The 14,344-nt window shown below is 56.0% G+C and overlaps 1 protein-coding gene across 1 annotated transcript; it reads right to left on the reverse strand.

Annotated features, from left to right (window-relative positions):
• Positions 1-583: 583 nt before the first annotated feature.
• KCNS1 (potassium voltage-gated channel modifier subfamily S member 1) lies at positions 584-12,866 on the reverse strand. The gene is made up of 3 exons (XM_058850565.1): positions 12,774-12,866; positions 7,605-8,597; positions 584-2,841 (listed from the first exon to the last, which is right to left on the reverse strand). Exons 2-3 carry the CDS (start codon positions 8,568-8,570, stop codon positions 2,386-2,388), a joined length of 1,422 nt encoding a protein of 473 aa, XP_058706548.1. The 5' UTR covers positions 8,571-8,597; positions 12,774-12,866; the 3' UTR covers positions 584-2,385.
• Between the last annotated feature and the right edge of the window lie 1,478 nt (positions 12,867-14,344).

The raw sequence follows: 14,344 nt of genomic DNA on the forward strand, positions 1-14,344 counted from the left end.
CTTTGCATGATTAGCACCACGTGGATTTTTAGTTTTTTTAATGGGAAAGCTCTCAAAGGAATAAAGATGAAACTCTTTTTATCCCTGACTCCTGTCACACCCAGCAGAGTAATGCACCTGTCGTGCCCTCCCCAGCCAGCCCCTGCAGAACAACAGCCTAGAGACCCCCCCTCATTCCAGAGCACCAGAGAGGCCACATACAGCAGCAGGATTCCCTCCCTCCCTGCTGTGATGCCTGGCTCCCCAAGTGGCTTCTCCCAGAGCCCACCAGCTCCAACCCATGCCCTCACACCCACCCCATGAGCGCCTTGTTCTCTGAGCCTCAGGAAGGTGGGTTATTCAAACTGCTCCAGGCAGGATGACAGCAGTGGTCCAGGCACAAGGACTAGCTGTCAGCACACCATCCAGAGCAGGGCTGAGCTGGGAGCACTGCTGTGCTCCAAGGTGGGGATGGAGCTGCCTGACAGGGACCTGCAGTGCTGTGGGAGCAGCTTGGCTGCTCCTGCTCGCCTTGACCCAGCCCTGGCTCAGCCTGGCTGCATGAACACACCCAGCTGCCACGAAACAGAAACCAGCATCCACAGCAGATCATTGAGGTCTTTAATAAAATATACAGTATGCATCCCATGCATAGATAGAAAATTAATTTACATGCTCCTAATTATTTGCATAATGCTTTTTCATTAATGGATGTAATTTACTCTTCACATTTGAATACATTTTGCTACTGGAATATTTATGTTGAGAAGGGGGAAACTCCTTCCTGTATTCAAGTAAGAGTGCAGCAGGAGCTGGTCAGAGCAGAGGGTGCTGCTCTCCAGTCCCAGCTCCCAGCAGGAATAAGCGCGGAGCGGACCATGAACTGTCAGTACTGGAAGACTTGATGATGCCAGAAGCGTGAGCACCCTCCCATCCCACACCACTGTTCCTTGGGGACCTTCCCTGAGTCCCACTGGGTTGGGAAGGGCTGGACCTGCACCAGTGTTGGTTTGGCTTTCCTTGCCCGTGACCAGCAGATCGCTACAGGCAGAGCCGGCACTGGCAGCTACAGCTGTGCTGGAAGCCAGCCAGGACAACCAGCAGCAAACCCATGATCCAGGTACCTGGGGTCACCCTGCAGCCTTCCAACAAGTGTTTGAGGTGGTTTGGGTTTGCAGGAGGCATGTCTCTCCCACTCAGAACAGGCATTGCTGGGTGCACTCCTCTGTGTGCAACGGAGCTACACAATTTCCAGAGAGCAGGGGTTGGGAGGGCAGGGAAAAGCTCTGTAGGGAATTACTGCTGTGCTGGGAGCAGCCCTGAAGGTGCTCAGGTGGGCTGGGGGTCCAGGCAGGATGGGGGTTTGTTGTTCCAGGCTGACCTCCCTGCCTGCAGTGGTGACAAAAGCGGTGCAAGGTCCCCTCTGCCCCAGCTCGCTCCCTGCACAGGGAAGGGGAGTGCAGCAGCACCCGGGGAGCTCAGCTCCCTGTGGGGACACCTGGGACACTGTGACCCCCTCCTTGCAGCCCTCCTGCCCCTGCCTAGCCCTGTGACAGGGAGGGAAGAGGCAGGATTAAGCCAGGCTAGGGGCTGTGGCAAGAGAGACCAGGGCTTGGGGGACAGCCCCACTGGGATTGGCTCCTCAGTTCCCCCAGCTCGACCCCTTTGACTGCTGCTGCCTTCCCTCTGCCTGGTCATCCCCAGCTGGATCCCTCCCCCATGTGTGGGCAGTGCTCCCAGCACAGCCCCAGGTCCCTGGGGGTGCCAGCAGTGGCAGTGCAGGAGAGCAGATAAATCCTATCTGCAATGGAAAGAAGGTGAGATCCCACTGCAGGGGCTGGGGACATGGGGCTCACCCTGAGCTGTACACTACCTCTCCTCCCACACAGACTCATTCCCAGGCCCCTTTCCTTTATGGCTGGAGGGGCAGTTGAGCCTTTTGAGGCTGTTCCCAGGTAGGACAAGGCTGGGGCTGGAGCTGTCGACATGGCACAGGATCTCTAAGGGCTGCCAGCCTGGTTGAGGGCTGCCTCATCCTTGAGCTATTTAACCTCACCCTGGACAACACAAAACCTAAGGGCAGAGAAAAATCCCTCTCCATATATCTGGGGGAATGCCTGGTCAGGGGTCACTTGTATTTCTTATTTTCTGCCTCTCTTTCTGGCAGGGGCATATCCAGCACCACAACCTCCCTTTACAGCCACGGGTGAGCAAGGTGAAGGCTGAGACACGTCCAGGCAGGCGCAGGGTCTGAAAGCAGCCAGCACCCACTGGGCATCTCCTCCAGCCCCTCCTGTCCTTTGCAGGGCAGGGGTGATGCCGGCCGTGGCTCCTCCGCCGTGTCCCGGTGCCGTGCTCGCCGTGAGCAGGCAGGTCCCACATGCCCCAGGGCCACTGTGAGAGGGGTCAGGGGCTGGGGTGGGCACCGGGGGTCAGCCCTCGGCGGTCGGGGCTGCCCCTGCCCAGGGAGGTCTCGCTCAGAGCCTCCGAGTCTCGGTCGCGGCTGGAGACGCTCCCCACCTCCTCGGGGTCCTTCTTGCCGCTGTTCCTCACGGCCGCCTCCAGCGCCTTCTGCTTGCGGTAGAAGTGGGAGAACTTGTTAAAGATGATGGTGATGGGCAGTGCCACGACCAGGATGCCCCCCAGGATGCAGCCCGAGGCCGCCAGCTTCCCCGCCACCGTGACGGGCACCACGTCGCCGTAGCCCACGGTGGTCATGCTGACCGTGCCCCACCACCAGCACGCCGGGATGGTGTCGAAGCCGACGTCTTCCTCCTTCTCAGCAGTGTAGGCCACTCCAGAGAAGACAGAGACCCCCACGGCCAGGTAGAGCAGCAGGATCCCCACCTCCCGGTAGCTGTGCTGGAGGGCAAAGCACAGTCGGTCAGTGGGGGCCAGGAACCAGGACACAGAGATCCCACAGTGCAAACACAGCCCTGCACAGACTCCCTGCACATCTCCACCAGGGATCTCAGTGCCTCTATCCACCTCTGCTGCAGGGGTGGGCTGGGATGGGGCAGGAGTGCATGGGTGACTCACATCTGGAACAAGTGGTGCAGTCAGGAATTGTTCCTGGCACCCACAGCTGTCTCTCCACCAGCCTGTGAGGAGGGAAGACAGATCTGTGCTCCCCAGCCAGGGATCCCCGGCAGAGGCTGCTCCCCTGCCTCCAGCATCACTCTGGCCTGATCTCAGCTAACAATATTTAGTACATTTTCCTTTTATCTTGGCAGGTCTCCAGAAACCACCTAATAGCAGCCACTAAAAGAAGCAATCTGTACCTTCCTGAGTCGCTGGCACTGCTTGGGAGGACATGGTCTCTGCTACAGCTGAGCTCAGCTCTTACCCAGGTCTCAACCAGGCTCCATGGGGACCCCTGAGCCCCAGGGTCCCTCCTGTACCCCAACACCACTGAGCCTCAGCAATCATGAAACCCTTTGTTACACACGTGTAGAAACATCACATCAGAGCTGACACCAAACCAAACATCCCTGGTCATCCAGGGCAGTCCAGGGACACATCCAGTGTCAGCATGGGCTGCTCTTAGCACCCATCCTATAGGGTGCTACAAGCCCCAGCTTGATGAGATACAGCCCAAGGGGTCTGGGAGCCTTGGTGGGAATAGAGCCATGGGACACCCAACTCTGATGGCAGTGGTATGCAGTGCCCCTTGGAGAAGACATCGTTTCTCTGGTTTCAACCTAAAACCTTCATGCTGCAATCTTTCTTTGTATACTCCTAATATTTGAACAAAGCATAAACCTGTGCCAGAAGCCCAGGGGGGAGACAAGGGGGTTGGAGGACAAGTCAAGGGGAAGGGACTGCCAGGGGACAGACTGCCACCACCATCCTCCCAGCATGGCTTCTCCAATCACTTTTTTACTGCCACAAGTGAATTTTTTAGATGTTTCTGCCCACTGACCTGCCAGCTTGCTCTTCATCTTTTGGGTAAAGGAAAGCAGAGCTTTGATTGTGCAGATTTTTTCTCAGTCTTCTAACAAGCAGAGACCACATAATAGCTAAAGGAAACAACATTTGAGCAAAGCAAACAGCAGCAGATGTGGGAAAAGGCTTCTGTGGTTAGGATGAGACTTAAAGGAGGTGGATTCATGGCAGGGAATGAGGAGACTTTGCTTAGACAGCTGGCAAAAGCTGCTCAGCCAATGCCAGTAATACCAAATAACCTCCTCTTCCTCCCCTTCCTCCTCCACCTTTTCCCTTTCTCCTCCCTCACCTGTGACTGCAAGTGCCCTATAGCAGTGCCAAGGGAGCTCCTCGAGGAGGACAAACAGCTCAGAGCCAAGGCTGTATCACTTGGCCAAGAAAGACCTGCTCCTGGCTGGAAGTTAACAGCAGGTCTGTACATCCCAGCTGGGGACCAGCAGCACCGAATAATCTCATGCATTTTTAAAGAGTATCGGTTCTGGCCCTAGGATGTGTTGGAGGGGAAAGGCAGAGGGGAAGTCAGGCAGCTCTGTAGCTCCTGCTGCTTCAATTTACAAGCAGGGTTAGGGTTTGTAGAACAGGGAAGGCTCCAGAAATCTCCCAGCTGATCCTCAGCACTGGCTGCCACCTATTTGCAGCCCTTTATCTGCAAAACTTCTGGTTCATTGATTGATTGAGGGGGAAGGCAGCTGCAGCTGGGGTTTGGCTGAGATGCAGTTTTAGCCATGGCTTGAGTGGGATGCAGGCTTAGCCAGGGTTCAGATGGAAAGCAGGTTTAGCCAAGGATCTGGTGGGATGCAGGCTTGGATAGATTTTGGGGGGGTTGCAGGCTTAGCAAGTAGCCAGCTTAGGGGAGGCAATGCTAGGTAATAAAAAACTCCAGCAAAAAACCCTCCAAGCAGCAGTCTCTCCAGGTTCCTGCCAGATTCACATCTTTCCTGCAGTACAGCAGAAGACAATCGGAATGGAAGAGCCCACCTTGAGTCTTACCAGAAATACCGATGTGGAGATTGAGCAAAGACGGCCCATGGTAGTGACAGCAGGGTGATGTGCAGTTCAAACCTCTTTACATATTTAGGCCCCTCAGGGGACAGACAGCAACTCCTGAAGATCCCTGTATGTGCTGTAATTCCCCAGGGATCAGCATCTATTGACTGCCATCAATAGATGCTGAGAGGGGATCCAAAGCCGCACCCACGGAGCTGCGATAGCCGTAGTGGATGGTGGGCATGGCGTGGAGGAAGAGCAGAGACGTGTAGGAAGCCTCTCCTCAAATTAAACACTCTGTGGATCAGGCCCCAAGCAATCTGAGGACTGTTGGGGGTTTACGACGCACAAGTGGCAGAATTCCCTCTGCTAGCACTTTCATGGCAGGGGAACAATCGCTCAGCTTGCCAGAGCCATCGCTGCCACTTCCTGGCTGTTAACAGCCTTCACTGCTCTGCTCCTGCTTTCTGCTCTCGCAAGAGGAAGTAAATTATGATTAAGAAGACGTTGTAATTTATGTGCCCACTAAATCACAATGCCAAGCTGCTGCATCAGATTTGTGTCTTTGCTCATCCCCATTTAGAACTGGCTACGGAGTCCCCAGGAAGGGGCACTTTCCAGCACGTCACTGGGTGAATCAGCTGCTTGTCAGAAGCCAGAGCCAGGATGCTGCTGGCTCCCCAGATCTCTTTGCTGCTTAGTAATATGCACATGAGTCCATCAGTGCCTGCTCTGCTGAAAGGTGTTCATGCTCGGATGGAGCACCAGCAGGACTTCCACGTGTGCAAGTTTACTTAAATTTCATCAACAGTTACCTGGTTCTGTCACTTGTCAGTGCTTTTTCAAGGTGAGTGATCAGAAGTATGATGCAGGTAGGACTTCAGGCATCTTCATTTCAAACAACCCTCCCTGGACTCTCATCTCAGCCGAGTTTGAGGATGCCAGGAATATTTTGACGCTCTGTGGGCTCTGAAAGATTAGTTCTGGGCAGGGCTGATCCTTCTTCACAGCAGAAGCTGGCAGAAGACCTTTTCTGCTGCCCATCCTCACCCCCATTCACACTCAATGACTGCTTTTCTCCATGACTCAGCCACGGGAATGGGTCCAACCCCAGCAGCCGAGATCTGCCGATGCCAGTACACCCCATGCCAGCCCTGTCACTGCTGCAGCAGTGAAAACAGGGTGTTCCCCCTGTCATGGCCCTTCAGAGCGAGCAGCACCAGGAGCTGCAGCTCCCTCCCATGCCAGGCACTGAGTGGGAGGAGAGTGGCCCTTTGGTTGAGTTTCAGGCTCTGTTACAAAGATTGCTTCCTTGGCCATTTGTGTGGTACACCAGTTGTTTGAAGGGGGGAAAGCACAGGGATATTTGTGCAATTGCCCCAAGAAGAGGCACTGTTTGCCCTGGTGATCATCCCCCAGTGCCCAGCGTGAGCCCCGTGTGTGGTGGGGCATTGGGAGCACATCAGCTTCAGGATTCCTATTGATGCAACCATCAGGAGCCAGGGACAATTAAAGGCTGAGTTTAATTGGCCTCTGCACAAGGCTGGATTTTCTCTGTAAACACAGGAAGTGAGTTTCCTTCTCTCCAGATTCAGGAACATGGCCCTCAGCAGAAGGGGGATGGAGGGGAGAGATGGTGGGGGTGAGTGGAACCACACTGGCTGTGGAAACTGGTCCTGCTTCACCACTGAGCTGCAGTGATGGAGGTCTGGCTGCAGCACCAGGATAGTGAGGATTGCAAGACAGATTTCAAGTTGCCCTTGGTCTGTCTGAAGAGGCCAGAGGTTCCATGTCTGGGGGTCTGGAGAAACACAGGCTTTGGGCATGTTTTGGGGAAGGTGGAGCCTCTCACCAGACCTGCAGGGATGCCACTTCTAAGCCTGCCTGAACCCTGGTCCTCCATGCAGTCTGCATTTCCCTCTCCAGAGCTTCCTCCTGAGGACCACATGGTCCTGGGACCAGCTTCCCCCAGCCCTGCATGCCAAGTTTTCCATCACACTGAGGGGCAGCTGCTGGCAACCCAGCCTCTGCTGAGGGCATAGACCCTGCCTGCGGCTGGTTGTTCCAGGCCATGCAACTCACCCTTTGCTTTTCTACTGCTGCTTTGTGCCAGTCCCAACCTCATTGTATCCTGAAGCATCCAAGTATCAACTCAGCTGAACCAGGATTTCTACATTTCCCTAAATGGGCAGACACCAGAGGTTGGACACTGGCCTCTGGTCAGCTGGCAGCATGCCCTTAGGAGGGTTCCCCTTTCCCAGAATGGGGACAGGAACAGGCCTGGTGCTGGTAGACCCAGCACTTGCTGTCTGCCTGCTACCTGCCCAGCAGGTCGCTCTCAGCCCTACTGGGCACTGACTCACTCCTGGTGGGGCGTGCCCATCCACCTATGCATGGCTGAGTCTATTCCAGTGCTGTGCAATGAGGCTTTCATACCACAGTGGGATGGCTGAGACCCTGGAAGCACCTGGGTTTGTGTGGATTTGTGCTGTGTGTGCAGTCCGTGCTCCTCACCCTTGCCTGCTTTAGAGACAGCCAACCGCCCAACCCACCACCCCAAACAAGCTCACCAGGCACACCCAGAGCTGGGAGCTCGCTGCAAGTAGGGACTTCCCCATCCCCGAGCCACTCCAGAGGTCTCCTCCTTGCCCAGAGACTAAAGGAGTAGATAAGGAGCTAGAGACACAGTTTACCTTCAAGGTGGCCCCCAGTGACCTCAGTCCAGTGGAGTGCCGAGCCAGCTTCAGCACCCGGAATATCCTCATGAGCCGAAACACCTGCACCACCTTGCCCAGGTTGCCCAGCTCCGAGTCACTGCCCATGGTCACGTCCACCAGGAGGGTGAAGTAGAAGGGCAACACTGAGACAATGTCAATCAGGTTCAGCGGGTGCTTGAAGAACTTCCTGGGGTTGGGTGAGAGCAGGAGGCGGGAGGATACTTCGAAGGTGAACCAGGAGATGCAGAAATACTCCAGCTTGTGCAGGATGGGTTCATCGAGCACGTTGCCATTCTCATCCACATCCTGGTACTCGGGCATGCTGTGGATGCACATGGTGGCTATGGACACCAGCACCACGCTGATGGACACGAAGCTGAAGAGTTTGCTGGGGATGGAGTAGCCGGGGTTCTCCATGGTGAGCCAGAGGCGCTTGCGCACGTTGCCGCAGCGCAGGGTGCTGTAGCGCAGCAGGTCGTGGTTGATGTCAGAGATCTCATCAGGGGACGTGTCCACGCTGCTCACCTCGCTCTCCTCATCCCAGTTGTGGTGCCGGCTCTCCAGCTTGCGCTCGTGGTAGCGGTAGCTGCAGCAGGAGTCCAGGAAGAATTCATTGATGCCCCAGTACTCGATCTCCTGGCAGAAGGAGAAGACGCACAGCTCCTCCATGACGTGCAGCTTCCCCGTCTGGTAGAAGTGGAGGACGTAGAGGAAGAATCCGGGGTTTCGGTCAAAGTAGAACTCCCTGGCGCTCACGTCGTAGTCATCGCAGAGCTGCAGGATGGACTCCTCGGAGTCGCAGGAGAGCAGCCGCCCCAGGCGGGTGTCGGGGAACTTGGAGAGGGCGCTGGAGCTGAGCCGCCTCCTCAGACCCCCCACGTTGATGTTGATAACGTCCTCCTCGAAACTGGGACCCCAGTAATTTAAAGTCTTGTTGACCATGATCAGCAGAGCAGGAGCGGGTTCCACCTGTGGGTGAGACAGCGGGGCTGGAGGGGACGCAGGGCTCCCCCAGAGCTGGGTGCTCCTGGGTGGGGGGGCCAGAAGCACCCTGGGGAGAGAGGAGGGATGTTTGTGTTTTGAGAAGTGAGGACCAAAGAGAAAGGGAGAGAAACAGCTATAGACTGTTGTTCTCCTCTGTTATGGGAGCTGAAAAAAGAAAAGCCAATGATTTTTCCATGTGAAATTTTCCTTGATTTTTTACCTCCTAAAGTTTCTCCCTCTGCAGGTTGTCAATGGCCTAAGGAAGGCAGTTTAATGCACCTCCAGCACCTCACCCATGGGGCTCTCCTTCTTCAAACAGGTAATTAGTCACTGAAGAGAAGATTTATTCCCCAAAGAGTCTCCCGCAGGAAAAATTAGATCTTGTCAAATCACCACTGCTGTGATTCTGCCAAAGTGCTTTGTAGCCCCACTACCTACACTGCTAATTAGACCTGGTCAAAAAGTCCTTAGATGGTGCAATCTTTCCAGCAGCACAGGCAGTTTTGCCAAAATCAAAGTATTGTCACAGAAGGTGTCGATTTTAGGGAGGATTTGAGAGGAAGAAGTGTCAAAACAATTCATCTGCCTGTTTTGTTTCCTCTTGTGTGTTCTGCCATGTAAAATATTAAGATTATTTTGATTATGTTGAAACATAACAAAAACATGATTCAGAATCATTGATGACTGAATAAAATCTCTATGTCGATGGGGAAATAAAAACCCAGAGTTTTGACTTCTATTGTGTTTTAGGGATTTATAAATTTCAGGGTGCCAGGCTTTTTTGTGCAGCAGAAATTCTATTTTCTAATGAGAAACAGTTAAAGCATCAAAGAAAGAGAAGCATTTCCACCCCTCAGATGCATTTACTTGTCCTGACCAGAAATTTAGAGCAAAAAGGCAAATAAAAATCATTGTGATCTTTATGCACCACCTCAAAATCAGATTTTTCCACCTACCTTATTTATCAAAACAACCAGGGGACACACGGAGCAGCCCTGTACTCACAGGATCTCTCTGCTCCTGGCACAGAGTGGTGGGGTTTGAGGGACATTGATCTGCTCTCTCGGGTGAGGAATTACATTTTTTTTCCTGTCTAATATCACCCACAGAATTTTCCAAGCTTTCAGGAGCTGTGGGGACAGAGGGCACAGACAGGAGCCAAGGGAGAAAAGGCTGCAGCCCCTGCAGTGATGCTGAGGAGCCAGCAGACCCCACACAGGACAGCCTGGTCCCACAGCAGCCACCAGGGGACAAAACCAGGTCAGTGACACGAGGTGGGTCCCACTGCAGCCCTTTCTTCCTCACCAGCCATCTCACAGGATTTCTGGGGCAAACACAGGGCTCTACTTGCTTTCCAGTCTGAGAAGCTCGGTGTAAAAGGTTTGTCAGACTGGGAGGTCACTTCCAAACCTGTAGGTCAGAGCAGAGCTGCAGAGGAACAGGTAATGGTTAAGCCCCGGAGGTGCTTTTAAGCTGAGCAGGGCTGTGGGTGCAGAAAATGACAGATTTGTGTGAAACAGCCTGGCAAAGGCATCTGAGAACTCCACTGCATCTCCCGGCCAGGGCTCCTTAAAGACACAGCTTTGCACCACAACCAGAGCTTCCATTACACCACGTCTGGGGGAGACAACACGCTCATGATCAACCTCAGGGCTTAATGGACTCATTGTCTTGCCTTTCAAAGGGGAGAGAAGGAGAAGGATCCATTTTTAAATGCTTAAGCCAAAAGCAAGGGAGAAGAAGGGGTGTAAACTCTTCTTTCAGGGATAAATTGGAATTTCAGTGTCAGATTAGCTTTTCCAGAGAAGACATCACACAGCCCATCTGTGGGGTAGGGATGACTAATCCAGGTTCCTTCCAGAAGGATGCTCATGCATTCAGGCTATAAGCACACACACAGATGGGGGACCCTGGAGGTGCATCTGTGGGATCCAGCTTATCCCAAAACCAGACTCAGATTCTCTCTGCACCCTCCCTATAGAGCAGCTTCTCTGAAAGGTCAGGCCAAATGCCACCAAAATCAAAGGCAAGGTGTTTTGGGAGCTGGGCTGGGGCACAGGACAGCCCTAAAATGCAGGACAAGCCCAAAGCATTGCTCCAGCTCAGCCAGACCATCCCCAGCGCACGGCTGTGGCTCTGGATGAGACGTGCCAAACCCTGACAGCCGGAAGGGAGATGGCTCCTACCTCTCTCCCAGCTCAAAATTTAAATGTGGGTGTCAGGACCCCACAAGCTTTGCACCCCAGGGAAATCCCTCCATCCCTCCTGCACTGGAAGCAGAGCGAGGAGAAGGGTCACGAACTGCCAGAGATGTTCCTTTCTGATGTTCGCTTATGAATAGACCAAATTCCTTCTGCCCACATACAGCTTTCATCTAGGAATCTAAAGCAGCAATTAATAGTTTTATAACTCTTGCCTATTTGTTTCACAAATGGCTAAGCTCAGCTTTAGAACAAAACTGGGCTTTGCACTGGGACCTGGTGTGATCTCCCCTGACCATCAAAGCGTGAGCCCCGTTCACATTTGCAGGGGTATCAGCTGGGAAACAGAAGCTTACTTTGGGAAGCTTGGGTGATTTTTATTTAAAACCATTGACGGACGGAGAATACAAATGTGTCTGTCTGGGATAAAGTGAATTTGCAAAATTTTTCTTTACTTGACCCAAAATTTCCATGAATGATTGGAAAAAGGGAACAGATAAAGCCAGTCTCTTTCTGATAAATGTTGAAATATATTGTAAGCTATTTTGAGACAACCGTCAGAATTACACAAGCCCAGTGTGAGCTGGGTGTTGGGCGTTCAAATTAATATCTATCTGGTGGAGAAAAAAAAATCCCTGATATATGCATTTATGACAGTAAAAAAAAAATATAAAATAGATCAAGCATGTCTATAAGTAATGCTAGAAGAGTTTCCCTTGACAACATATATTTTTTTTTTTCTCAAAGGCTTTCAAATGGAAGTTAGTATATTTATTCTACCTGGCAGAGGGAACTCAAGGGAGTGGGAAGGAAGGTGCTAATAGACATTCAAGTGAGGATGCAGCAAGTGCAGGGAGCATTGCACACAGGGTCTTTTCCAACCAGGTACAATGGATTTAGATTAACAGCCCAAATAAAAAACCCTGTACTTACGGCTCAGCGAGGCTTCCCAGCAGGGAGTCGTGTGGCTTGTCTCAAAGGAGCCATTAGAAATGCGTAGAGGAGGAGGAACCTCTTATCCTTTGCCTGTAGCCTAGACCTAAACGCCCTGTCACCCGGGGCTTATGACCGTGCACGTCCGGGATGGGCAGGGGTGGTGGCTGCAAACCACCGAGGAGATCCTGTGCAGGATATCCATGGGACTGGGGTAGGACTGGGGGTCCCCTGCTGAGTGCCTGAGGGGGGCAGTGGGGCTGGGTGGCATCCCGTCTCCTGCTGGATGGTGTCTCCATATGACAGGACTGAGGAGACATCTGCTTTCTGGTCACCCAAAATTGTCCCTGCAGAGCCCCATCCCCACTGCTGAGCGTTTCATCGGCTTGAAGATGCTGAGGAGCGAGCTCGCCTCGGGCGGTGCGGGGGTTTGCCAGGCAGGCAGTGGGGAGAATGGAAGGGGGATTCCCACTACTGGCTGCTCCCTGCAGGCAGAGCACAAGCTGCTGCTGTACGCTGAGAGGCCACCAAAATGCCCAGGGCTGGAGATGGAGATGACGGGGGACTCCCTGCCCGCCTCGGGTGCAGGAGAGGGTGATTACCCACAGCCCAGCGCTGTGCCAGCCTCCACTCCCAGGTCTCACACTGCGCCTGCACGGCTCTCCAGAGGGACCTCCGTGCTCCGTTCCCCGGGGAGGGGGATGCAGCCCCCGGGGGAGGCAGGCTCCGGGGCCGGGGACTCCCCTACACGCGCCCGCAGAGGGACGGGGAGGAGTGTCCCTGCGCCCCGGCACCCGGCAGCATCCCGGGCTGTGGATGCCGCTACGGCGGCTCCTCGCTTACCCCGGGATGTCGGTGCCTCGCTTCCCCGAGCTCATCCCTGCACGCCGCTGCTCCGGTTGCCCTCTCACCCCGGGATGCCGATGCCCCGGGTCCCCGTCGCACCCCAGGGTGCTGACCCCTGCAATGCCCGGGGGTTCCGGTACCCCGGGAACCCGGGTTGCAGGTGCCCCGGTCCCTGTGTTACCGATCTTAAGGTCCTCGCCGCGCCCCGGGATGCCAGCGCCGCGGGTGCCCGGGATGTCGGTGCCTGCAGCTCCCCGGGATGCCGATGCCGCGGGTCCCCACCCCGCCCCGGAATGCCGGTCCCCTGCTGCGCCCCGGGATGCCGCTGCCCTCGTCCCCGCCCGCCCCGGGTGCCGCTGGCGCGGTCCCCGCTCTGCCGGTGCCCGCAGCACCCCGGCCGCGGAGCCCGGCCCCGCTCCGCTGCTCACCTGCCTCGGCGCCGCCCCCGCCGCAGCGAGCGCGCCCGGCGCGGAGCCGCGAACCCTGCGGGGCCGGCGGCGGCGGCAGAAGCTCCGCGGGACCGGGAGTCCCGCCCGCCGCCCTTCCCGGGGCCGCGGGAACAGTCGGGGAGAGCCCGGTTCCCTATTCCCGGTTCCCAGAGCCCGGTTCCCCGTTCTCGGTGCCCGGTTCCTGGCTGCCTCTGCCTCCCACCAGCCCCTCCCGAGCTCTGTACAGGACTAAGGATGCCCGGGGAGAAGCCACCGGGCAAGACCAGCGACCCGATTTTGGTGAAACCGGCCGACGGGTCGGCACAGCTCCGTGCGAAGCTGGCGGTGTCCCCTGCGAAGGCACCACCGAGCCGGGAATCTGGACCAGGCGAGGGTACCCCGGCTTTCCTGAACTCTTACCTGCTGGAAGTCCCTTGGAAGGCGGGAGAGCTCACAGGATGGCTGTGGCAGCCGCGTTGTGGGTACCCGTCCCACTCTGCCCTGGGCTACCCCAGGTCTTCGTGAAGCTGCCCGGGTGGCAAGCGCTGTCCGTGGGGCTGAGCCCCGGGAGCTGGGGGTGCCGGGCGGTCCCGTGCCGGGCGTGTTCAGGCCGAGCAGGGCCCGGGCAGCGGTGCCGCCCCGCGCCGGGCACACGATGCCCCCCTGCCCTCGCAGTCGCCCTCCGTGCGATCCATCTCCATCTTGCTCCTCGGAACTGGGAGCGTGTGTGGCACCGGGGCAGCCCCGCGGGGAAGCGCTCCCCTGGCTCGCCGAGCTCCTCGGTGTCTCCTTAAAGGCTCTTTGGGAGGCGGGTGAAGGCAGCGAGTCCCGGGCATGGCACACGCTGGGTTTCAGGTCAGCGAGCCGCCGCCGCCCGGGGCCATCCCCAGACAGCCCGGGGAGCACCGCAAGCGCACCAACTCCCCCGGAAATCAGCTGCTGGAGCAGGGGGATGGCAAGGAGAGGATGGGAAAGGGACCTTCCCAGGGTGCCGGCCGAGGCTGCATGTCCCCGCAGCGATGGCTCATTGCTCCGCCAGCCAGCACAGAGCAGCTGTGTCAGACAGGCGGCTCGCACGGGGCGAGACTTCACAGCCCCCTCTGCATCCCTTCCATCGGCTCGCTGATTGCAGTCCGAGGGGCTGGAGCCTGAGGGCTCTCAGCCTTCTCCAGGCTTGCACGAGGCGGGCTGAGAGCTCTTTTTGGTGGCGAGCATCCTTCCCCCTGCCCGCACGCCCGCCTCCCGCGTGTGCTGCCAGTCCTGTCCCTGTGCCAGGCAGTGCTGGCCGCTGCAGGGCCATCAGCGTGTCTCCATGTGTGTGATG

This window comes from Poecile atricapillus, chromosome 15, assembly GCF_030490865.1.
Source record: "Poecile atricapillus isolate bPoeAtr1 chromosome 15, bPoeAtr1.hap1, whole genome shotgun sequence".
Lineage (NCBI taxonomy): Eukaryota > Metazoa > Chordata > Aves > Passeriformes > Paridae > Poecile > Poecile atricapillus.